This window comes from Sphaeramia orbicularis, chromosome 1 (genome assembly GCF_902148855.1).
Source record: "Sphaeramia orbicularis chromosome 1, fSphaOr1.1, whole genome shotgun sequence".
NCBI classification, from domain to species: domain Eukaryota; kingdom Metazoa; phylum Chordata; class Actinopteri; order Kurtiformes; family Apogonidae; genus Sphaeramia; species Sphaeramia orbicularis.
Window position 1 is genome coordinate 51,363,765 of NC_043957.1, and position 27,300 is coordinate 51,391,064.

At 38.3% G+C, this 27,300-nt stretch overlaps 1 protein-coding gene across 9 annotated transcripts in view; it reads right to left on the reverse strand.

The window, feature by feature from the left end:
• lrba (LPS-responsive vesicle trafficking, beach and anchor containing) overlaps positions 1-27,300 on the reverse strand; it is a 300,517-nt gene that overhangs the window by 165,610 nt on the left and 107,607 nt on the right. For 8 of the 9 annotated variants that reach the window (XM_030140902.1, XM_030140920.1, XM_030140913.1 and 5 more), the window contains exons 30-33: positions 21,228-21,397; positions 18,555-18,639; positions 18,164-18,297; positions 16,271-16,332 (exon numbers count right to left, since the gene is read on the reverse strand). In XM_030140902.1, coding sequence (XP_029996762.1) covers positions 16,271-16,332; positions 18,164-18,297; positions 18,555-18,639; positions 21,228-21,397 — 451 coding nt within the window. The remainder of the gene's footprint in view (positions 1-16,270; positions 16,333-18,163; positions 18,298-18,554; positions 18,640-21,227; positions 21,398-27,300) is intronic. The other variant, XM_030140903.1, reaches the window with a different exon arrangement.

The following is a 27,300-nucleotide window of genomic DNA, read 5'->3' on the forward strand; positions in this document are numbered from 1 at the left end:
CACAACCGTCAAAAGAATAATAAAGCAACAAGGTCATGGGGCCTGTCTGAACCTCACCACGCTTTTTCCCCTTCTTCCTCTCAGGGGAGATGGAGAAATATGCGTGAAAAACCTCAGGTTTAAGCCTTCAACTACCAAACTACTTTTTAGAAATATTCATCACAGACTAAATTCATTAAAAAAAATTCAAATGTGCCGTTTCCAAAGACATAAAAAAAAAAAAAAAGAAGCTGTAACGTGCTTACTTAGGATAGTTGAGCTCATTTCAACAAACTGCCCAAACCGACTTGACCAATGCGATGTGAAAGACATAAAAAGTGTAAGTGTACTCTGCTGTCATCATGTCTTGAGCTGATAGAGGAAACGGTGTGTTTATGTAGAGACTGCCCTTTCAGTAAACGTAGAGGGCCCAAAGGGGCGACAATATCAACGCTACAACGAGGAAGGAAAGATCAGTTTACAAGAATTCCAAAAACACATCCAAACATATTCGTACATAGATGATGATTTTCAAAACCATACACTTCTTTTCCTTTCGGCGCAAAAAAAAAAAAAAAGTCATCAGAAACAAACACGCTCAAAGCCGAGGGAAACCGTTATTTTTTTGTTTTTTTTTCTGAAACGCCTGGGCACCATCACTCTGTAACCAAATGCACGTCATAAAGACAACAACCTCACACTTAACCTCAATTCATAACTGCTTTTTGTCCTGAAGGACCATATTGGCATTGACCGTGTTTACAATCCATTCCAAATAAAGAGGGCACACGGGGAATACAAGCCCAGGCTCGGGAGTGGAAACTGTTTTGGACTTGAGCACTGGCAGAGGGTTTTTGCGGCCGAGGCTGGCTTTGGAGGAAGTGTGTGAGAGTAGCCTTGGGGCCTTCCAGTTGAGGCATAGGCTGTAGTTGAAGGACATTAACCATGAGTGTGAGCCTGTGGCTGAGGGGATAACCCAGGCCGGGCCAGACTATGCAAGCTGGATTTCAAATAAACACCACAGGAAGTCAGGCTGTAAATAGACTCGTAGTTCAGATAGAAACAAAATCCCAGAGATGTTAGATCGTTTGGCCGTTTTCTTTAAACTGGGTTTTTGCGCGTTTTTCTGCAGGTTTTAACAAAGACTTTTAAGCCCATCATGACGACAATTTAGTCCACATCTGTAAAAGCATAAAAAGTCCTAGAAGTTAGCCAAGTCTGCTGATGAGTCCCTGTATGACTCTGAAACCTCTATATATAACATTTAAGTATTTTCACAATCTGTGCAAGGTTCACATTCATTATTTTGAGAAATTATCTGCCTCAGAGATTACAGTCACGGAAAAAGTTATTAGACCACCCCTTGTTTTCTTCAATTTCTTGTTCATTTTAATGCCTGGTACAACTAAAGGGACATTTGTTTGGACAAATATAATGATAACAACAAAAATAGTTCATAAGAGTTTAATTTCAGAGCTGATATCTATCCATTTTCCACGTTTTCTTGATAATAACCAAAATCACTTCAGTTCTTACATCAATATCTATGGCATTGTACTGACAAAAACAGTGCTTTTAGGCATTCCATGTTTTCTTTTCTGTCTGTTTTAGTCACATGATACACACAGGAGTTAGTACTTGATTGCATAACCATTGTTTGTGATGACTTTTGATGGTCTAATATTTTTTTTCCGCAAATGTAAATGTGCTAAAACATATGTTAATCAAATGAATTGGAAAACAAATGGCAAAAGTACTGGTGAGCTGAGGTTTTCAAAGTACATGATGAAGTGTTATTACACATATATATTGGTTTATGTATTTATACAACAGATTTATAAATATTCCACCAGAATGAACCTATAATCTGAATATATTGTAATGTGCAGACAGGGTTCTGAAGTAGATCAGGAGTAAAAGTCATTCTCAGAATTTCACAATTTGACCCAAGTCTGTATATTTACAACTACAGCCAAAGAGCATTTTTTTGTTATTTTTTCTTTACTAGTGACTCAAACTTGGTAAAGTTTCACTATGTTTATTCTGGAGGCATTTTACTTGTAGACCAGTGTTATTTCCAGCAGGATTCAACCAAGCATTAAATGCACTGAACATAAATTACCCCCATATTAAATGGAACCAACATTAAAAGCCGCAACGTGTCATATTTGTGTGTGCTGATTGTGTTGGAGTGTGCTGGGAGCAAGTCATTTCTTGGCCTCATCCACCTCCATTTCTAAGCTACAGGAGGCTAATGTGTCACACTGTTGCTATCGCATGGAAGCAGAGGGAGGCGCTAGGGCAGTGTTTTTCAACCTTGGGGTCGCCTGGAATTCAAATGGGGTCACATGAAATTTCTAGTAATTGATTAAAAAAAAAATACTAATAAAAAATATATGGTGGGTTGAGAGAGACAATCCCAATCCATAAAAGACATGACAAACTGAAGCTGAAACTGAAGCACTGTGGTACTGTTTATCTTTCAAATGTTCATTGTGGTCGGTTTCAGATGCTGCAGCTCTTTCATAATTCATAGTTTGCATTTTTGTTTTTTCAGTATTAATTGTCAGCCTTGTAAATACAAGCTGGACTGACTGTACATATCCTGACCAAGAAAAAAAAATCTGACTTTGTGCAGTAATCTACATCTGGCTTTTCTGCCTCCGTCCACAATAATATACATTATACAGACTAAATGTCATCTAAAATTAAAGTTTATTTGCAACATAGTATAGCAAACTATGACATGATCAAAAACAGATAAATTTTCGCAAAAAATTTCTCTGTTTTGAATGTCTGGGGTTGGCAAAAATTTGTGACGTTAAAATGGGGTCACAAGACAAGAAAGGCTGGGAACCACTGCGCTAGGGACAGTGACTAAATGTCATCTTTTAGATTTTCATCAAAAATTCAGCTCAAAGCTTCGACATGAAAATCAGAGTAAAGGCTGTTATGAATGGAGGCAACTGAGAAAGTCACAGGTGTTCATACAAACAAAAAAGATCAATACAGGCCAGTTTTTCCACACATACATATTGTACATTTATGGATCATTTTTACATATTAGCTCTAGAGGATGCTAATGTCTTTAGCAGAATGAAGCATGTTGCAATACACCAACCAGACAACACAGTTTGCATTAGTTTACTTTTTTTTTTTTCCCAAAAGCACGCAAAGTTTAGAAAAGTCAGAGTAACCTCATAATTTAATGCATTTTAAAACTTGCAACAAAAAGGCATAAATTAATATCATTGTTTTTCGGCCTATTTACGGAAACAACTTAAGGAATCTAATACTAAACTCTTACACTCTTTGGCTGAAAAACAAAGATTATCAATGGAAAATTGGACCTCGCCGCTGCCGTTGTAATGAAAAGCTTCATTCTAAATTAGCTTTGATGAACGATGTTGAGGCCATTGGCATTTCGTGAACGTGGACAAAGGTGATAGCAAGACTAATGGTGTCATTATGGGCTAAGAAATGGCTCTTCTAGTTGAATTAAAAAAGCAATGACCCTGATCTGAGGGACATCTCATGGTGACAAAAAGGAAGCAGGGACAGGTCAGTGATAGAATATTGGATTTTGGCTGCCCTGGTCAGCGGTGTCACTGCTTTTATGGCCACGATAGGGACCATGACCAGAGCACTCTTGATGAGAGGATACAAGCAGCCATTTGTGACCTATGACCTTTAACCTGACCTCCTAACAGATGATAGGATGGAGGCAGCGCTGGCCCTTTATCCTGATCAGAAAGTGGCCGAGTGAAAGACATTTTGCGTGGCCTATCTGGTGTGTTTGGTTTCCTCTGTATGTGAAGTGAAATTCTCATCTTTTCATGGAAATGTCCGTTTCAATCTGAAGTCAATAAGACAGCTCTGTTTGGACTGTGTTCCATGATGATGGCATTGAGTCTAAACACACGTGCCATGCACTTCCGTCATTACAGCTGATTATCCATAATCAACATCTAAATATACCACTACCACTAGTGAGAAAACACAGACCTCCTGAGTAAAATCGCCTTTCAAACATCAGGCTCGCCACAACACAAGGAAAACATTTTCCAACACCGAAGAAAGAAATGTCTCAGCTCTCCCGAAATAATAAATAAGTCAGTTGTGCTTTTTGCTGGCATCACTCATAATCACAAGTATTTGTTGATTTGAGGCTGTGGGGAATACAACTTTAGATGACACGACAAACGCATAAATCCTCATGTCAAAAGTGGCAGAGCAGCAGAAGCAAAACTAAACGTCTGGAGAGCTACTGATTTTTTTTCCCTTTATTCAAAACACAGAAAATGAACATTGCATGTGCAGAGTTTGATTACAAGGTGCCACAAAATACGACTCAATAGGTCTATATATTAGACACTATATCCGACAGGAAGTTGAATCATTTACTAAATCGTCTTTTATTTTTTTATCATCTTTTTTTTTTATGCTGATAATGAACAGAAAGAAACGGTGAATGTTGTACAAGTGGCAGCAAACCAAAAAAAGTCATAAAACAGAAACATGGCTGATTAATAAAGTTGTTGGTAGATCGTGCGGCCGTTGCACGCATAAATAACTTAACACCGCTGCTCTACTTCTCAACAATCCACATGTTCATGCTCAAGACGGTATCTGGTTAAAGAAAACAGACACTTCTATCGGTGTTTGCTTGATCACGTTCACAACTGAAGGAATATTTACTGATGTCCAAATATTTATACTGCAGAGTCTCCCAGAGCTTCATGGACTTACACTTTCATGACTATAGTAAAACAAAGAGTGGGGAAAAAAACACAACCTAAGCCCCCCGAGCCCAAACAGACAAACCAAAACACGTCAGGAAACTTACTGTATGCACTGAAAAGTATTTCAGTCAAAACACATATAGCAAATATATGTACTGGTTTCACGCAGCCGGCAGTGTGTCATAAAAACACTCTGTTCTTAATGCATTCCTTTTTAAATTGTTGGAAGTTGGAACAGGGCTTGAATTACAATCATTTAGTTCATGTCAGTGGATTTTAATGATATATAAATAAGAATTCTCAAACTCCAGCTGTTCGCGTCCAAATGGACCAGATGTTCAGCTCTATATGAGAAGTAAATCATCGCCTCACTCTTCAAACTAAATGTCTTGTGTTTAAAAGTCGGTTATTTTCATTAGAAGTGCAGATCTGAATTCTCAGCATTTAACGCAAGGCAGAAAAGTCTTGACGGAAGATCACTTTACATTTCTAATTTAGTATTTGATGGGCTAACTAATCAGTAACTTGAAGAATACATTTGCAGTGTGTTGCTTATGAAGTGATAAATCCATACTAGAATTCATCATTAACACAAATGGATTATAAAGGCAGATGTGGGGAGTAATGAAGTGCAAATACTTTGTTAGTGAACGTAGTACAGTTTTGAGATAAGTGCACCGAGTATTTTTTTTTACCCCCTCGACCAGCCAAAAGGGGTATTGTCAACATGTCTGTCCGTCTGTCTGTGATATCTTATCAACACTGAAAACACAGCTGAAACCTTAACATTTTTACCACAAATAGAATATATAGAGAGTTTGGACAAGCTTTGAAATGGCTGAATCATACCTATTTTCCCATTGTAGGGTTTGAGAGATTAGTTCTTTGGATTATTTTATTTATTTTCTGTATTGTGGTTCAGATGCAGCCTCCTCTTTGTTGCTACTCTGTGGTTCTGCCCTCTGAGATATCTAGTTACTCACTGTGAATATGATCTCATCGACACTAAACTGAGTAGTCTTTGCCTTTGTGTGTTTTTTTTTTTTAATCCCTCCAGTTGAACTAGAGATGTCGTTGGTAAATATTACGATATATTACTGACAGTAATTTTTGTGTTGGAGTTGCATTGGAATTTCACACCAAGATTCTTCTCTTAATGCAAATGTACAGTCGCGGAAAAAATTATTAGACCATCAAGTCATCAGAAACGATGGTTATGCATTCAAGTATTAACTCCTGTGTGTATCATGTGACTAAAACAGACAGAAAACAAAACACAGAATTGCTAAAAGCACTGTTTTTGTCAGTACAGTGCCATAGCTATTGATGTAAGAACTGAAGTGATTTTGGTTATTATCAAGAAAACATGGAAAATGGATAGATATCAGCTCTGAAATTAAACTACTATGAGCTATTTTTGTTGTTATCATTACATTTGTCCAAACAAATGTACCTTTAGTTGTACCAGGCATTAAAATGAACAAGAAACTGAAGAAAACAAGGGGTGGTCTAATAATTTTTTCGCGACTGTATTTTGTGATCTACTTTTCCAAGGTCAAATATCTGAAAACACAACATTAATACAGGAGGGGGAGCTCCACTGTGTGCAACCCAGCAGATTCAGGTGAAATTCATGAAAATCAACTCTTCACTTCCAAATTCCAAATTCTAACCATATCTTTGCCTAATTTTCAGGCCGAGGGGGTCTTGTTATGCTCTGGTTTCTTTTAATCCATAAAGACCCAAACATCCACTGGAAACCAAAACCACCCACTAATCTAAAATGTCTAATACTTGTCCATCCACTAATACTATCAACACATGTAAATAATTGGCGTAAAATACAGTTGATCATTTTTTCATGGCCATCAGATATGACCCATTTGGACGTTCAGAGGCTCCGTAGTGAACATGGAAACACAGTCATCTTCTACAACATTGATTCACCAGTAAAACCCATGGAGTTGGATCAACGACAGTGGATGGAAACACTTGTTAATGTTCAGTTAATGATATATTTGCTGAAAAAGTCACTTTTTCTTCAGTTTTTGCTGTTTTGATATAATAACTTTGAATTTACTGCGAGATTTTTGAACATTAAATTAAATATAGGGAAATACATGATTTACAGTGAAAATGCAAAATACAGAGGGTAATATTATAATAAATGGTGCTAAATCACTTAGGAAAGGTTAAATAGAGACAAAAATTCATTTGTGAATGGGCAGAAAAGAAGCACTGGGTCTTTATGGGTTAAGTTTTAATGCATTTGATTAGACATACAGATTTATTTACTTATATGTGCCTTTCAGTCTAAACGAAGGGAATAATAACACATATGAAAGACAATCCCTTGGTGTTTAGTTTATAACGAACAATAAATGTACGACAGCATAAAAGGACGCTACTGAAGATGGAAGAAAAGTTCATTAATTTCAGTATTTTTCATTATTTCTGCTGAATTTAATGTGATGTTAAATTCAGTTTTCCACAGAAACCACTGGCAGAAACATCCTTCAAACCTGTCAACCTGTACTTTTTTCAGTTTTAATGAAGTAAATTTGAATCAGTACTTTTACTTCTACCACAAAGTTTGGGTTCTTCTACTGGAGAAATCAACGTGGTGTATGTATGAATTTTACAGCTCTAAATTCTTGAGTTCTGAGGTGCGATCAGGTCTGACGAGACTGAAATTTCCAATTTTAACGGCCACTCATCCAACATCTGAAAGCCTTGGTTCACAGGTCAAAAATGCAGGGATGAGAATTTCCACTTTCCGAGATGCCACAACATGATTTTATCAGCAGGACAGCAGAAAGAGGATCACAGGGGGAGAAACATAAGAATACATTCCAAGCTCTTATAACTTTGGACCTGTCAGGTAAAAAAAACATTACATTAACGGTGCCTGTCAAAAGGAGTGGGCTCATTTATTTGAAACACGATTATACATTGTGTATAAATAACCGACTGTTGGTGCCACTTGAGGCCCTCCAGTCCTGAGCCACTTGAAGCCAGCTCATAGTAAAAGCGGCTGGGAGCCAAATTAAAAGCCACTCAATTTTTTCTTTTTTTTTTAGGTTTTTAGGAGTCTCCTGTCTCATTCTCCCCTCTCAGCTAGACTTCACTTCCTGTCAGGAAACCCCCCTTGACCCCACCTCCTCCAACACAATACACCCGCTGCCTCTTCTCTGGCTGCATAGTTGGCAACGACAGGGAGCCTGCAAAATTAAGTGCCAGTTGGTGTTACTGTGTTTTCTCTACGTCTCACAGGAGTGCACCTTTCAAAGAATATACAGCGTGATATCATCCTCTCAAGTAGAGGGGGATGGCGGGGATGTGGTGCCGCGTGGCATGGCTGTAAAGGGGCACTGGAGCAGAGCACAGGGCAAGGGAACGGCGGGAGGGAGGGAAGAATAACACTTTGATTTGCACTGATCTTGAACCTTGTGAGGCTGTTAAACTGCGCAGCGGGGCGTGGGTCTGACTGTGAGGAAAATGATGGGGAAAGTATTTTTGTCCCCTGGTTTCATCACATTCCACGCCACTTCTCTCAGCTCCCCAACTGGTTCGTACAACATGGTGTGCTCTTGATCTATCTAAGCCTCACACAGGAGAGAAGAAGAAATATGTCTGCTGACAGATAAAAATGACTGTTTAGCAGATCAACAATCACATACCGCGTTCAGGTTATTATAACCTTAAAAACACGACGTATTTTATTATTGATTACGCTGCTTAAAATATACATATAAAAACAACGGTTGTAAAGTTTCTCATAACTATGGAACAATAGATATGACAGTACAAAAAATAAAAAGTGAGCTTGATAACAATGAAATAGGCTAATGGTTTGAAAGTAAAAAAGAATTAAATAAATAATAACCAGGTCATATCTTGGAATTACCGATAATATGGCATTTCTTTGAGCAGTTTTGCAAACCTGATTTCTGGTGATTCCACAGAAACTAGTCCGCAAACATTTCTACTTAACAAGTCACAATATTAAACATATCACTTGTACATTATTTCCTTGAAACAAATGCTAATGTTTGGGGAAAAAATTAATTTTCATGCAATTTTGAAGCTCTTACACCAATATAGTAATGACCAGTTCAGTATTATAATGTCACCATAATAATATTTTTAATCCAAATATTGCAGGTATCAGGTTACTACATTTATAAATACTATTGTTATCCTTAAATGTATTTCCCTTTATTACCCATAACATCTCACTCATTACTTCGTCTAATGTTATCCAGATATACCCACTGAGGACATTACATATACTCACAATGGCATCACTTATTACTTTTTTAATCATTTTATTATTGCAGTGACCATGTTATCACTGAGGCTGTAATGTCAAGTGCTACCAGTTCTGATCTCAAATAATTACCAAGTGTCTCTCATTTTGACTCATATTTATAGCTCCATGTGTACTTGTAAAAGGAAACTAAAATGTAATTTGAGAATACTTCTCAAAGAGGATAAAAACTTGTAAAAGCAATGGGGTCAGTGGTTCAGTTTAAAACTACAACTGAGTAGTGGTTGTTTCTTTGAAGCCATTTAGACACCAACTGTTTCCCTGGTTTCTCAAATGATTCTATTGATTGTGTCGAGCATGTTGATCACACGCTGGCGACCTGTTCACTGACTGCAGGGCTTTAAACTTCTCTGCCTCTGCTACACTCTACGTCTAACCTGGAGGTTAGGGGGTCAAGGGTCACAAGGAGCCAAGTGTTTGGGGAAGTCAATGTCTTTCTCCCTGCTGACTGCGGGAGAAGCGCCCATCTGTTAAACACGTTAACTTTGGCAAGACTAGGCTGGGAGCGCTTGATAATGTGAAGCCAATGGATTAGCAGGATAATACTGGTGTTATTGAATTACTATTAGAGGATTATCTGCATCAGTGGTCCAAACAAAATACTGTTTACTTAAATCAGAGATCACTTTATGGGCCAATGCAAGTTCAACAAACTACTCAGTCCTAATTAATGACTTTTTAAACAAATTGCATATAACAACTAATGCATTTAACTAATGAATGTAAACAGCTTGACCGGCTCAGATTACACAGAAAATATTATCTTATTTAAATCTGCAGTGGGGGAAAAAATAAATAAATCGGAAAAAACAATTGAACCTGACAGTAGTCGCTTTTACCATTGACCCTCAAATTGCGCAAATATAACTTGCGCATTAAAATTTACCTAATGGAAAAATGAGATTTTCGCCAAAAGTCTCATTTTTAGATTAAAAATTTTCGCGCTGGCAAGAGGTGGTTTTTGCGGACGTAGTGCAAATGGTATATCACGCATTACTGCAATGGAAAGACCTTTTTTCGCAACTAAAGTCAGGTGAATTAAAAAAACAGATGTTGGCATACGTTACAACAAGCGAAGTAGAAGAAGAAACATGTCGTGGTATGTGTGGACACACCAGGAAACCCAGTCATTTTTAAATTTAGTACGAGACAGAAGGGTAATATATAATAATAATAATGAATACATCTGTAAATCAACACCATATTTACGTTCGTCGCCATGTTTATGGAATGACTTCTTGTGTCATCTCGCGATAATAAATAAAGAAATCATCACATTTGTGATTTAATGGAAAAATTGACATTACGCACTTCTGCTTTTTCAACATTTAGTAAATATCGGTAAAGTTTTGCGCAATGTCCAATGGAAAAGCAACTAATGTCTCTGTTATAGACAAGCTCTGAGTTAAGACATGGAAATAAAAAGAGATGCATCTGTGTGTTGGAGCAGAGGGAATCTCATGTGTGTTCTATAATTACAGCTGTCAGTCATGTGTTTAACTCCTACCTGTCTGAAAACTCATGTGATTAGACTAAACCTGCACCACAGGGCAGATTTTCTAAAACCTGAAAAAACAGCCAAAGAGTAGATGCAGAAGTGTCACGTCTTTGAATTAATCATAAAATGGCTGAAAGGTACTGATGAAATTTTGCCCAAAGACAGTTATGTTCTTTATACACGTAAGTAGTTGTGATTTACGAGTCCAAGTTTTGAGATGTTAGTTCCCAAATCTTTTGCTCCACACAAAAACAGCAGAGCCCTGCATGGTAAAAAGTTAATCCAACTGCACCCTTAATATAAAAAAGGTTGATATTATTCACTGCGTTATTGACTGTACAAAATGTTTATAATATGCACTAGTTCTGTGATACTGTTTTGTATTACAGTCCTTGTAACATATTCAACTTATCTTAAGTGATTTATCACCATTTATTGTAATATTATCCTTTTTAGTTTTAGTTTTTTTCAGTGTAAATCATGTATTTTCATCTATTTATTTCACTGATCATGTAGATGTTTGTAAAAGCTCAGAGTAAATTCAAAGGCTATTATGTCAGAAACAGAGAAAACTGAAGAAAAAGTGACTTTTTCAATAAAATATGTCATTAACTGAACATAAACCATGTGTCTCCATCCACTGTCATTGATCCAACCCCATGGGTTTTACTGGTGAATCAATGTTGTAGAAGATGACGGTGTTTCCACGTTCACTACAGAGCCTCTGAACATCCAAATGGGTCATATCTGATGACCATGAAAAGATGACAAACTGTATTTTACATCAATTATTTACATGTATTGATAGGATTACTGGATCGACGGTTATTAAACAGCTTAGACTGGTAGATGGTCTTGGTCCTCCAGTGGCTGTTTGGGTCGTTATCGGTTAACTATCAAAACTGTCTAACTGTTAAAGTTGTAGTAAGGATTTGTTGTTGCTTCATTTTGCTGGTTATGCATTTGTAAAGTGTTAACAAAGGCTTTTTTGCAGTTTCTGGAACTAAAACAACTACACTCCCTTCATAAGGCTCATACGACCTTTATTATGCACTTATTTACCGTTAACTGTGTTTTATGCAGCAGTGAGTCTTAAAAAAAAAAAAGAGCAATCTTTTCTGTCTGGGCTTGACCATTATGAAATCAGTGCCCCTCAGCCCCACAATTCTCTGTATTCCTTACTCCCACTCCATGTACAGGATGCATTTCTGATAAATGGCAGAAGGATGGATGGGCTGACAGAGGGGCAGGACAATAATGGCTGATCTACAGGACACAAATGCAGCTACTGAGGAGATTTATGGGCCTCTGCTCATCGTAGACTGTCCAGTATCCGATGAGATGATTTCTCAAAGCGCCGGACAGATAGCAGCGAGCGCAAGGAAAAGCTCTTTCTCCTGTCCCAGAGCATTATTTATTAATCAGATGTTTTGGGTGGAAGCCACTTCAAGAAGTGTACCCAGGAAACAACATACGGGCTGTAAATATGACAAAGATGGGAGAAAACAAGTGTGAGAGGGAGAGTGAAACTGTCAAGGCGAATCAGGGCTATGGGAAGAAAGGATTTGGAATGGACCTCTTTACATGGAAGATCTGAATGGACTGGAAGGACATACTTGAGGATATTCATTTAATATGCAACATGTACTTTGAAGACAGTCTGTGTGTTCAAGCGCCTACAAAGGTTATGATGTCTTGGCATTTACCTCCTCAGTCAAGTTAAAAACCATTTCGTCAACACTGAACTTTATACAATATGAAGTCGTCAATGTACTAATGACAAACTATGCATTTTCCTTCATATGAAAGGAATATTAGCTAATGTGCTTACTGTATTCTAACACAAATGACGCCTCTTATAGAAAATGCAGAACTTTGACACTGAAATTTCAATAGTGCTTGATAATTTTTTAGATAGATACATAACTTTATTGTCTGTTCCAAATAATAACAGAAATTCATCTTTTGTCACAGCTGTAAGACAAAATTTAAAAACCACACAAACACACTCAAAAGCACAATACAATGGATTAAAACAAGTAAAACACATAAAATGACTAAAAACACTAAAACCACATGATCGACTAATGCGTCAATCGACTAAATGTTGCAATTCTGAACATAAATACTCACACTGATTGGCTGAATAACTATAAATATTACTCGTTTCATTCCAAGTAACTGTGTAATTTATTACAATGTCAGGTGCACATTAAGTAAATGGGACCACTTGTACTTTTTTTGACCGGTGCTCTACTGCAGCTACAGTATATGATCATTAATCCTCACTTTGTATATTCAGCGGTCCAAAAAGGATCAATATTACAACTGAGAACAAGGCAACGTGCCACCCAACAGTTAATGTCTGATCAAAATGGTCCTTTAATTGGGAGTACTGTTGTGGCTGAGTAGAAACAGGGCACTATCAAACAGCGGTTTACAATCCCCTCCTCAATGCCAAGCTGATGTTGCTGCAAATGCAACTTTCATAGGATCCCTGATTAAAAACTCCTCTGCGGTCCCTAGCCTCCTGACCCTTAACCCCGGCTCCACTCCATCTCAAAGCACGGGAAATTAATTAAAATTTCACAGAGATGGTATCGCGTCGCATCTTCTATGAGGGGTGTGGAGGGGGGGGTGATGGGGAGGAAAATCAATCAAAATCATCTCTGTCTATTCCCTCCGGTGTTGGGCGAGAAGGCAGGAAGGAGTCACACCATGGCCGCGGAGGCACTTCCTGTATGAGAACAGAGCGTTTCCTGTGCCAGAGGGCCCGGCAAACTTTAGCTAAATAATGTCATCAATCATAGCACTGGCTCACTCTCACTGCCCCACAAGGAGAACAAACACACAAATAATTATACATTGTAATTTAGCCCAGAGGAAAGTCTGTCCGTTTTCTCCTTTTCCCTAGTGAAAAGCGTTGTGTTGCCCCTTCCCGTCCTCCCCCCTCTTTTCCCCCCTTTACACAACAATAAAATTACATTTGCATTAGCTGTGAGAGAATTTGGTTGGATGATTTATTGAAGCAATCAACACTACGCTGGCCAATCCCTGGTGCTCTCGCTGAAAGGAGTGAGTGTGTGTTTGTGTGTGTGTGTGTTGTGGAAATTGGGTGGGGTAGTTTGGAGCTAAGAGAAAGGAAGAAATAGCTTGGGCTGGGGACCAAAGGGGGAATGGAGGCATGAGCTGTGCAGCGGAGCAATCACAGAGATTCTGCCTTTGATTAGATTAGCATTAAACAACACCCTGACAGATATGACAAATAGGTGCATTAGAGCCTGTCATTCTTCTCTCTGGTTTTCTATCTAGTTTTCACTCCTGCTATTCCTTCGTCTCTGGACATTAAAGGGCTCATATTCCCTCCCTGTGTCCCACTAGCCTGAATCTATGCACAGCCACTGACGTCCAAACAGATGTGTAATCTGACTGTATTACCTTTTTAGAGAAGAAGTGAAGTGAATAATGGGAACCAAATAGGGTATAGGGGTTAAAAAGGGGGAGAAGGTGGAAGGAAGAAAGCCAGATGACAGGCACTATTTCTTTAGAAAATAAAGCTGATAAAAAATAAAATAAAAAAAAAAAAAACAGCCAAGCGTTGTGGTGAGAGGTATCATTAATCAGATGTGTTTTTTGTATTATTGGAGATCTTTGTTTTTTATGAGGCGCTTTAAATGGAAAAGATGCAAACAAACGGGGCAAGAGGGGAGTTATTATCTGTTGTCCTTGTCACTGGGTGTGTGTCTAAGGATGCAGATGCCCAGTGTTTGTTACGCTATAAAAATAAGTGATTCTGTACACAATAAATACGCTGGTCATATGAGATGAAGGATGGCAAAGCCTGAACAGAAGAGGATGCTCCTTCTCACAGTACAACAAAACAAAAACAAAACAAAAAATGCATATAATATCGTGTAATCTCACACTAAATGAGCAACTGCTTATTAATTAAAATACACCAATATAAAGAGAAACTACAGAAAAACAATAGTTAATACAGAAATGCAATAATGTGTATATTTAGTGTTAAAGGGGCAGCTGAACCCACACTAAACCTGGAAGAGTTTACAATGGATACATACGAGATTAATGGTTCTACAAATCCACAATCCAGTTCATACCTAGCATTTTTGGTTGTTATTTAGTTTTATTTTTGGGAGGTCGAGTCATGATTAAGGGAAAAAATAATATAATTAATAATTCAAGGTTTTACATAAACTCATCAGCTCCATTAAGTAAATTCAACATAACTTAGGGTTATTTACTCTGGGAACCCAAGCTGTTTCTGAGCATAGAAACAACAGTTGCTTAACTGACAACAAAAATAAGATTAGCTAATTTGGTCATTTTTAATTGAATTTAATTTAAGATTCTTTATTATCAGTATATAGTACATTTTTTACCACACTCTGAAATTCAACCTCTGCTTTAAACCCATCTCTAGAACATGCAGGAACACACCACACACTGCAAACTGGGAGCAGCGGGCTTCCCATAGCAGATGCCCGGGGAGCAAATAGGGGGGTTAAGTGCCTTGCTCAAGGGCACATCGGCCAACAACTTTTTCTGCCAGTCTGTGGAATCAAACTGGCGACCCTTCAGTCACAAGCTGAATGTCCAGCCGACTCTCCAGCCCTCTGGGCCACGGCTGCCCCCAGCCACCCAGCCACCCAGCCCCCAAGTGGTAAACCCACTTTATGGAAGACTATCTATATTTTAACTAAGTAAACCAACTAAATAAATAAATAATAAACCAGGTCGTTGAGGAAATCGCAGTTGGAAGACAATAAAATAGATGTAATCAGTAATATTTACAAAATATACACTAAAGTGAAGACAGTCTAATGATTTATATATATATATATATATATATATATATATATATATATACACACATATATACACACACATACATATATATATATATATATATATATATATATATATATATATATATATGGTGGAGTGAAATGTGCCAAGGCCAATCAGTATTGTTATATCAGTAATGTAATTACAGCTCAACAAGCAGCAGTGGCAGCGTATTGGGGGTAACATGTCCGGAATCAGTTTTTGAACTGTAATAAATTCTTCAGTAAAGGATATCCATACTGTGTTGTGTGGAAAGGCAGTAGTCTTCGTGAAAGTGTAGATATTAAATGTACTGTGTTTTTGCCTACATGCAGTAACTTAACAGCCTGGTGTATCAGTGTATTTGTTGATGCAACTCAGCCATCCTGCCGTGATCTATTGACATCCCTGATCATTGATCTGCCCACGCCTGCTTATGATCCCTGAATTAGTATTCATGAATCCGGCAGCAGCTAAATAAACTTGGCAACAAAACACCCACAAGACAAGAGAGAAGAGAGGGATAATCAATGCAAAGCACCATCAAATCTACATTATCCCTCCTCATCAGTTTGGCCCTGGCCACGAGGGCCGATATTCAGGTCAGAGGTGACACAGACAGGTCGCTCACCCTTGACCCTCCGACCAATATTTTTGGTCAAAGATGCATTCTTTCTGCTTTCTCTGCCCTCACTCATGGACAGGGTGAATGTGGTGAAGGTACTCGAGGTAGTGTGGAGGAAAGATAAGGCGGTAGATGGCTCAGTGTCCACTGTGGACCGCGGATTTAATGCACTCAAGGTGAGTACGATAAATCAGATCGGTGGAAAAGCAGACGACAGGTATGAGGGAAGATAAAGATGCCATACTTGCCTGTGAACACAGAAGCATGACCAGCTCCACCACTGAGCTGCTGGATTTCATACACACCAGGCCTGGAAACATACACATAAGGCAGAAAACTATTGATTACACCAAGAAAATTCAATGGAAAATAATTAATTAATATGTCAGTTCTATCTAGGGTTGGACAATATGTTGAATTCATTTAATTAACCAAGGTTTTGTTTTCTGGGAAAAAAAAAAAGAAAAATGCAAAATTGGAATTATTCCTCTGGAGACCTTTCTTGCTCAACCATCAACCACCAAAATGCACCGTGTTTGCTTCTTCTACTACAGGGGTTGGACAAAATAATGGAAACACCTTAAAAAATCAACAAAATATAATTTAATATGGTGTAGGTCCGCCTTTTGCGGCAATTACAGCCTCAATTCTCCGAGGTATTGATTCATACAACTTGTGAATTGTTTCCAAAGGAATTTTAAGCCATTCTTCAGTTAGAATACCCTCCAACTCTTTTAGAGACGATGGCGGTGGAAATCAACGTCTTGAATCTCTAAAACTGACCATAAATGCTCAATAATGTTGAGGTCTGGGGACTGTGCCGGCCATACGAGATGCTCAACTTCATTAGAATGTTCCTCATGCCATTCTTTAACAATTCTAGCTGTATGGATTGGGGCATTATCATCTTGAGGTGAAGGTGTTTCCATTATTTTGTCCAACCCCTGTATATTCATTGTGTAAGAGTGTGTAAACATTTTATGTCCAAAATCAGTCCTATTAAATATCATTTCTCCTGACCGTGTAGTCACTCTGATATGGACATTTCAAATGATATCAATTTTTTTGGGACACCCTGTACAATAATATCTCTGGCAATTCAATTAAATCAGTTTAAACTTCTGTACTTTTAATCATACTGTACTTCATCACATTTGATCACCTTATTTCATTCATATAAAAACACAAATGATGAAAAATATTACATATAATGAAGCAATTTCTATCATCATGCTATGTAAGGTCATCATGTTGCACAGCCGTGTATGACAACAGTACATTTTCAGTCAAATATATTTTCTCTCTAATTAATAGCATTTAGTTATCATCACTTTAGTTCCTCAGTTGCAGCAAAACACCTCATGCCTGCTCCTGTAGGTTGAAGTGCACTAACCAAATGCATGATAACCAAACTTCATACACTTGCAACCCTAGCAACATTAATGCTACAAATCATTACGGAATTTACACCAGTGTAAATATAGTGTTTTTTAATCTAGTTGCACATCCCGAAAAACACACAAAGACTGCCTGACATCACACCATCTGCAAAGGAGCAGATAGTATTGATGGGCCTAATGAGTGGACATGATGTTACTGTAAACTAATACATATTTGGGCCTTGTATTACAGGCTCCACTTGGCCAGCATATGTCCCATTGATCCCTAATGGTGAGCTCTGGGCTTTCAGAGGGCAGGGGGCCACTAGAGTGTCCGGAGTGTGTTGAGGAGGCACAGACGGAGCGAAGGCAGAGTAGCCTTTGGTCTTTCCGTTGCTCTTCATATGACACACACACAAATTCACAAACACACACACACCTCCCCCCTGCCTTCTCTTCAGCCCCCCTGTAGCTATCAATCAACTTTCCATTTTGTTTGGTGGCAGCAGACATCCCAAACACTGCTATTAGTGGCCTGGCCTCTGACCTGGCCCCCTGGAAACCTTCAGCACGACCAGCAGCTCTCAGCTCCACGCATACTCATCACGCTACTGGATTAACAACAGCCTGAAGATGTAATAGCATTTAAATGAGGACAGCACTTAAAGGGAGCTGCAGTGGAACAGTTTCACACTCAGATTCCACAGTGGGAGTAAGCAGGGTGGTCACTCTGTGTCTGTGTCTTCGTGATGATGTACTCACTTGTGCCCTCGATGAGAAGCTCTTGTCCGTGGCTACCCAGCAGGGTGCGGGACAGGAACGGGGCAAAGTCCACAAAGATCTCCCTTAGCAGAGGTGCTGCCTTTTCTAGAGCATGTTCCAGACGCTCTGAGATACTAGTGAATGGAACCCAAACAGAACATGTGAATGAGTAACAACTGCACAACACATATAGAATGTAAATGTAAAATAAAAAAAAAAAAAACCACTTCTTTTTACATCAGAGAAAAATTACAATTAGTCTAACAGAAAAATCAGTAGGTTTGCATAAATAACTAATTGTGTCTGCTTACATGCATAAATAGCTGATGGTGTGTGTGTGTGTGTGTGTGTGTGTGTGTGTGTGTGAGTGAGAGAAAAGAAGATGAATCACCTCATATTGGGGGTTGTGTGCTGGGTCACAGGGGAGAGAGGGGGGACAGATGGCAAGCTAGCGCTGGCTGGAACCTGGCCGCCTGCTGCAGGGAGAAACCAAAGAACTCTGTTATTAGTCTGGATGTTGGACAAGAATAGGACGCTGCACACACACACACACGCAGAGACCTTGAACACACGCGGACACAAAAACACACACAGAGCAATACATTATACGGCCAGGGTAGCACCATAAACCAGTGTGGAAACATACCTCGTATGAAATAATATAATGGTCTCCATTCAAATGTATAGAATAGGGGGATTTATGGTCCAATAGGGCAAGTGGGGGTACAAGTATAATTTTATGGTTAGATAGTGGATGATGTACTCCGTGAACAATATGTCTTCCTTATCAATTTACAATTCAGAGGTTTTCAAAATGGAAAGCCCCACATTGTGTGCTGAAAGCCTGGGAACGCTTCACTGTAGTCATAATTTAAACAGCACGATTATTTTTGGACAACTTTATATATTGCACACTTTAAGTATGTATATCCAACAAAAATTCAAAAATACTCAGCATGTATGGAAGCATATCCTGGCTAAAAAAAAAAAGTATTAGTGTAATATAAAAAGTTTATCATAATACGTTTTTCACGTTCCGACTAAGTATTTTTCTGTTATAACAATGTACTGTCATGTTACAACCAAACATGCAATATTTTCATGTTATTATGACATAACAAAAATGCTTAACTTTAACAATACAAACTATACCGTCAACCATTTTAGGACATGCATCACATCATGACAAAATAATACTATATTCTTATTACAACACTCTTTCATTTTATAAGTTTGTAAGCCGGTACAACATGAAAACACGTTATCATCATGTGAAAATGTGCTGTTATATCACAAGCTTTTCACATTATATCATGACACTAATCTGTTCTTCTATTTCTGTTCAGGTAGCAGTACTCCTCCATAACCAAAACATTAAAATTACTCTGGTTGTATTTTAAGTTTAGCACCTGTGCTGGAATGTGAAATCTACGACAGAAAACCCTGGTACTTTTTTTTTTAACAGTTTTTTAGTCATTAAGTCATTACATACCAATTTACCCCTCTGGGCTGTTATGGTGACTGTTTCATTATACAACTAAAAGGTGCTTTACGACTTCATTCTAGAGACAGAGGCACACAAGCTACAAAGTCCATCTTTGATTGATCTGCCAGTAAATTCACTTCCCTGTGGCTCATAAATAAGCTAATGCCCAGCTGAATATGGAGGAGGGGGATTCCTCTGGTGTTTCAGCGGGCTTGTTTTCCCAGCCAGGACAGTCTCCAAGCAGGGATAACTCTTAAGGAATGACAGACGGTGTAATGTGGGCTGGAATGTGTGTGTCCGTGTGTGTGTGTGTGTGTGAGAATCTGAGGTGTTAAACAGCTCCATGTGAGCCTGGTGAGAGTATCCCTCTCGAGCTGAAGTAGCCCCTTCAAACAAAGAGGAGTAAATGAACATCTCCATTAGTCCTCCCGCCGCCCCACTAAAACACACACACAGTCACAAAGCATATTTACACAACGCCGCTCACTGACACAGAAAAGCAAGCGCACGGCTTTACCGGTGATTATCATCTGTGTGTGCGCATTTAACACAAGCACAGACACACACACAGTATATATACACCCAGCAGACTTTTACAGTAAATGCACCTCCTCTCCTAAAACACCCAAACATCCTTCTCGTGTCACTCCCTCCTCCCTTAAACACAAACAAACTTCAACTTAAAAACATCTATACACACTCACACATTAAGAATGGCTGAGTATAAACAAAAACAACAAAGAGTTAGTAAATAAATGAGTTAAAGCTGTAATGAATAAGGTATGATGTTAGTATTGTTTTTCTGAGGAGTTATCCTTATAATAGAACTGTTTTTGTGGTTTTATTCCTATTATTTTTTGATGTGCATTTTTTTTTTTTTTTACACTTTTTTACACAACAGCAGAGCACTGAAAGATTCAAAGACATTTTAGTGGGTTAACAGTACTGTACTAGTTAGACTATGTTTTAATCTGCATTTAAGATTTAATTGTATATTATTTTAACAGTTTTTACACACATTCACTAGTGTTAGTCATTCATTATCTGTTAATACTACTACTACTTTAAAGTAATGGGAGTTTGTGTTGGTTTGAGTGTTTGAACTTGTTCTTCATTACTTATACCAGAATTGTATTTATTTAGAATTATTATTATTATTATTTTACCTGCTTTTACTGTGTTCTTACTCTTTTATTGCTGTTGTATTGTAAAGCATTTTGATCGAAAACCCTATATAAATAAAATACTTTATTATAATAATAGTTATTATTATTATTATTATTATTATTATTATGGAGGCTGCTGTTGGACTGATTGACAGTTCAGTCTACGTAGAACTTGTGTAATTTAATGGTTTTATTTCTGCCTATATCTTAAAAATAATAATCACAAGGATTATAGGGAAGTGTTACATTAAAACAAAGCTGTGTCCTCAATGTTTCACTGTTTAAGTAACTGGGGTAAACTGTTAAAACTTTACCACTGTGACATCTGAGCAGGCATATCAAGGCTACTGCTTTAACAGCCCACATAGAAACAAAGCTACATTTTCCGTGTGTGTTGTGTGTGTGCGCTCACCAACTGCAGAGTCTGCAGAGCTGCTCTGGGAGGCATCAGCGGCAGATACCACAGAAACACTGTCCATAGGTGTCCCACCAGACACAGAGGCCGCGGTGGCTGCTGGGATGGGAGTGGACAGTCCTGGAGATGGTGTCACGCCAGGCTTCTTGGGTGCAACAATGACACTTCTGTAAGGAGATGAGACATTTTTATTTTATGACAGTACGTCTGTGATAAAAATACCGATTAAGTCCCTTGTAAGCCTTCTGTATTTACAACAACATCAGCCTGTTACAGTTGAGGAGTCATTATCAGGCCACTCCAAATATTTCAGAACAGTTGCATTTGATTTGTACCAATATTTTATCTTAGATAATATGCTAATTGTTTAGCATACCACATCTACTTCAAATAAAATACTGCAGCATTGAGAGTAAGTATTCCACTGCTCTGATTTTTCTGCTAAACAGATTAAAATACATGTCAGAAACATTTAAAACAACAGGAAAAGACAGACATTTTATATTCACAGAGCAGTTACATACCATAAACAATGTTTTGGCTTAGACAGACCAATCAATCAATTCAATTTATTACAAAGTTATTACAAACAATTCATTTACAAGATACATTTTGTAATAGGACACCCCAGAGGCAGTCCTCCAGCTTATAAATGGGGGCCCTTAAACATGTGATCAGAGACACAATTTACATTTAATCTTTAATAGATCTGAAAACAACTTGTTTTGGCTTTTGGTAATCAAAATGCAGTCCTTATAAAAACCCTTAAGCAAACAGTACTAGTAGCGTTGTTTAGAATTTTCTCAGTCTCGGATTTGTTTTGTTCATTTTTTAATGCTTAAGTGATACACTGATAACACTGTTAAATTACTAACTACTTCTACCACAAATATAAGCTTATTTTTGCAAAAACACTGACATTACACACACAAACTGTTTCATTAAATTCATGAATAACGCTAACAAAAAGTAACATGCATCAAATCAAAAGCATCACAGTAAGTCACTCCAGACTCACTGACAGCCAGATTACATTTTTACACACTTGTTATCGAGGTGGTGATAGTGCTGCTTCTATACATGTCCGACTTTTAAAGTAACAGGAAGTGTTTCCCGTGGTGCTACAACTGAGTGGAGTTCCAGTTCCCATCCAGCGAACAACAGATGGGAGGAGAGCAGCATGCAGATAAGCCGTCAGTTTAGACCAGGGCTCTGACAGACCACTGGTTGTATCAAAGCGAGCCGGGTCCTGCTTATCAGCGCTGACACAGGGGGAAGCAGGGTCTAATCACCAGCTACTGCTCCCTCTCACAAACACAGGCTGATGAAGGCTCCGCAAGATATGAACGCATACATCAAATGCACAAATCTGAATATGCCGCAAGTAGTGGAGACAAAAAGGCCTAAAGTACATAGGTTCCTGCATATACTTAGAGTCAGTGGGAGCCTACATCCACATACAAGAGGGGGAGAGTCGGGCCTGACTCCCTGTGGTACAGACAGACAGACAGACAGACAGACAGACAGACAGATAGACAGACAGACAGACAGACAGACAGAGACCTGGCTGCAGTATCAAAGGCCACTCCCAGTTGATTTAAAGCAGCTGATCGAATCTATTAAAAGTTACTGTGAATGTTAAACCCTGACAGTTGACCTTTGCTTCGAGTGATCTATGATTTGGGAACAAGTGAGCTGCGTGAGGATCCCAAGACAGTTGTGTTTAAAATACAAATGCACAGTTAAACACACAAACTGAGGAACTCACTACTGTTACATGCACAGTAATTCCTAAATTTAGAAACTCTGAATAAGGCCCCCCCCCCCCAAATAGTGCATTTAGACATGTGGGATATACCAGAGTTATTCTGGTATTAGGAGAATTCTTTGGACATGTATACAGTCAGTTCAGAATGTGCATCTCTGTTGCAGTACAGTCTCCTGTGTGCAGTTAGCTGAAGTGATGACGGAGATCGTTTCTGGTAGTGATGAGCACCCGAAAGAAAACCCTTCACTACAGATTCACTTCTATGGGTTATCGACCACATTCTGAAGAAAATTATTGAAGAAATTCAAGTCGACATTTGTGTTTGCAAAGTTGGACACCCATCTTCTGTGGAAAAACTTGGAAAAAAACTTAATTTGAGTGTATACGGCTGCATGTAAATAGGAATATTAGTGCCATATTTATAGGCCATGGAAACAGTTTAGGAGGAAACTGTCTTCGCAAAAAAAAGTTGTATATTCAGAGCAGGGGTGTTGAACTCATTTTGGTTCAGGTTCCACATATAGACCAATATGATCTGAAGTGGACCAAACCAGAAAAATAATAACATAATAACCTATAAATAATGACAACTCCAAACATTTCTCTATGTTTTAGAGTAAGAAGAGTAAAATTACATTATGAAAATGTTTACATCTACAAACTATACTTAGAAATGTGAACAACTGTGAAGAATTTTAGCAACATTATGCCTCATCTTCTCATTTACATGTGCATTGCAACTTACAGATCACAAATACACAAAACTTTTCATAACAGGAATAATATTGTTAAAATAAAGTTGTTTCTTATAAGACAGGGGTGTCCAAACTTTTTTTCAATAGGGCCAGATCTGATAATGTGGACATTGCCAGGGGCCAGCGGTCCCTTCAGACATTTTTTAAACAGTAAAAATTACATATAAATGCGCTGTTCTACAACAATTTTATTTTCATTGTCACAATATCATTTTTTTAAAATGGCAATGTAACCAAATCTAAGCCACTCAGGTGTGAACAAATTAAAAAAAACAAAACAGTTCTGCCTTCCTTTCACATCTGGAGTCAGATAACATAGAGCAAACTGTATAGAGTATCTTAAACTTCCAAGTTGATAAAAATCTTAACCCCACATTCATTTTAAACATGACTTATATGAGTAATCATTACTCATATATTACTCAGTAATACAAAGTCTGTTAACGTTTAAGATGAAAACATATGACTCTTACTCTTGTCTTTCACAAAATCATTCAGAAAGTAATATTCTGTGTCACATCTACAAGTACATAACACCAGCAGTGACAGGCAACTAACCTGGCAACTTGGTAGCCTGCCTTGGTGGTGAATTCATTGAACTCCCAGGTTCACATGAAGAGTCACTGTTGGGAGTTTAAAGCAGCTTGAATTTGCTTCACTTTTTCAGAGCGCTCACTCCCTGCTAGCTTGTCATATGCGTTAGCATGTTTTGTCTGCTCCTGTCTCTTTACATTGAATTCCTTAAACAAGACAACAGTCTCTTGACAAATTAGGCAAACACAATCACCTCGATTTTCAGTGAAAAAAAAATTGTAATTCCCATCTCTCCTGGAAGCGGCGGCCCTCACTGTCAACTTTCGGTTTTTTATTTACAGGCGCCATGGTTAGAAATTAGCGAAAAAGGTTCACGGCAAAGTCACAGAGCCAGATAGAGTTAGTGGTGCTGCCACCATGAGGTGAAAGGAGAAACTGCATTTTGAACCTTTTATGATTCATGTAGTCTGTTCAACAGTCCAAACGGGCCATAAATAATATAATATAAAACCCAAGCTGTGGGCCGTATAAAATCTGACCGCGGGCCGTGATTGGCCCCCGGGCCGGACTTTGGACATGCCTGTTATAAGACCTTTCACATTGTCATATTTGTTCAGGTTATCCTTTCACTTTTAGTTCATAAATGTAAAACTTTTCATGTAATTCTATTTTTTTTTTTTTTACATTAAAACAAACAAGAAAATTTGTCGTTGTCATCTATATTATACAAGCCAAGTGGCCTCTGTGTGTGTTCGTGTATGTTTGTCTTGGGATTCACACAAAATCCGGAAAGATCTGACTGCTGCAGTTTGGCATACTTATGTATTTTTGGTCAAGGAACATACTAGTAAAAACAGCAAGTTGACAGGACTGATATTTTGGGAGACAGTCATTTTGGAATACAATAGCCTTACAATTACATTGCTATACCCAGAACGATTTAGTGGTGACTGGTGGACAAATGCAGTACAGCATGCACAAAAACTAGAACCCATGGATCAATGCGCTAGTTATTTATAGTTTATTATGATGGTATTTTACTGGTCCAACCCCCTTGAGATCATATTGGCCTGTTAAACCTCCTGAGGCCTAGCAATTAATTTTTTGTCCTCTGTAGGGGACAAGGGTTCCACAGCTTTTCTTTAAAAAAATTAATAAATAAATAAAAATGGTGACCACTGCAGAAAAAAAAAAAAGTATCAGAAAAAGCTGTTGCATCATTCTGTTTCCAAACAGGGCAATTATTTAATCAATGATTTAAATGATTTAAAAAAAAAAAAAAAAAAAAAAAAGGCAAAACTTTTACTTCCCTGGATCTCAGAAGGACATGGAACCTGAACTAAGATCATTTTGACACCCTTGATTGTTACTTCTTAATTTTTGCATTTCACGAATTCATCCCACACATCCCACAGTGGACCCTTTGGCAGGACAGTTTCAGCCCATGGGCCGTTACCTATGTTTGACACCCTTGATTTAGAGCCTACAAAAACTAGAGTGTAACACAACTGAACAAAATCAGTATTGACAGAGATAAAAGTATCTGGACTCTTCTTTTCTCTTTCTGTTTTTTGTAGTGATAGAGTGGACTGGATAGTGGTATCAGCAGACAAGGGCGGTGCTGACGTGAAGCATCCCAGGTGTCAACAGCAGGGCAGAGACACACACCGAGGCCGAGGCCCCCTGGTGAGTGGAGTCTGGACAAACATTTGAATATATGCATATGAGCGTACAAATAAATGCATGACTGCACAAGTGTGTACGAAGTCTGTCAGTGAACATGTCCGTGTATGTATTTGGCCATCCATCTGTTCCGCGGCAAAGGCCCAGTGAATTATTCAGCAGGTCATTAGCCACACTTATCATGAGTGGGCCGCCCCAGTCGATTAATCAGCCGTCAGCGGCCCCACTCAGTCCGCAACCATGAGCCCGGTCCACTGTGTGTGTGTGTGCGTGTGTGGACGCTGGGCTCAGGCTGAATTATTTAAAAGGCTTTAACCTACAATGGATAAGTGCAGTAAACACAGAGATTCCAGTAATCTCCTGCTATTTTAGGTAAAACAACTGTGTGAATGAGCTAGTGTCGGGTGGGGTGTCTGTGTAAAAATATTCTGCGTTCACCTCATGTGAAGGACCATAAACCCCAGCAGAGCTTTGATCCAGCCTTTCATTCTGCTTTCATGCACAATATACACACACACTTTCATACGGGCTATTCTTTCAAATCAACTCTAATAAAGTCTACGGCAACTGACAGTCTTTTAAGCTCTGATTGGATGATGATGGCTAGTGTGGGAGGGGCATTATCTTGATGACATCAGTGATTTATGAGTGGAGTAACTGGGACCCGAGGGCTTACCAAGTACCAGAAAGGAATTATTCTCAATGTTTTTCAGATGTGCTTGTATGTATTTACATGAGGATGTTGCATTATATCAGAGTGTACATGCACTTCTCCATTTCTTTTTTTCTCTATTATATAATACTGTACATGTGTACCACAGACAAATCATCAATACATATATTTAGCCTGGTTTATATATTTAAATATGTAAATAACAGTTTCTGTTCGTAATACAATGTTCTTCTCTCTGGCTCGAAATGTTTTTTGTGATACTAAATATTTGAGCAATTTACTTGTGTTGCTCAAAATTAATGCAGAATACACTAAAAGTCTTCTGTATTTCAAGGCTTCTGATCAATCCTCAAAATAAGCCCTACTTTTTTTTTTTTTAAGAATGTGAGACATGGTTTTTCCCTACATTTGGCCAAAATCTTATATGTTTAGAGTTGCAGCATTTTAGAAATGGAGAGCTGAAGTTCCACTCTTTCTGGTGTGTCCCGTAAGGCCCAAATTGGGTAAAATTCAGAAAAAAGATGTGTTACCATACACATATATGATGTTTAGCAATTTCATTTTACAAGCCAAGACAGTCATAGGTAATGGGAAAAAAATGTGAAGACTAGTTCTGTGTTTAACAGGTCGAAGTAAAAAGGCTGCTGCTGAACGAGG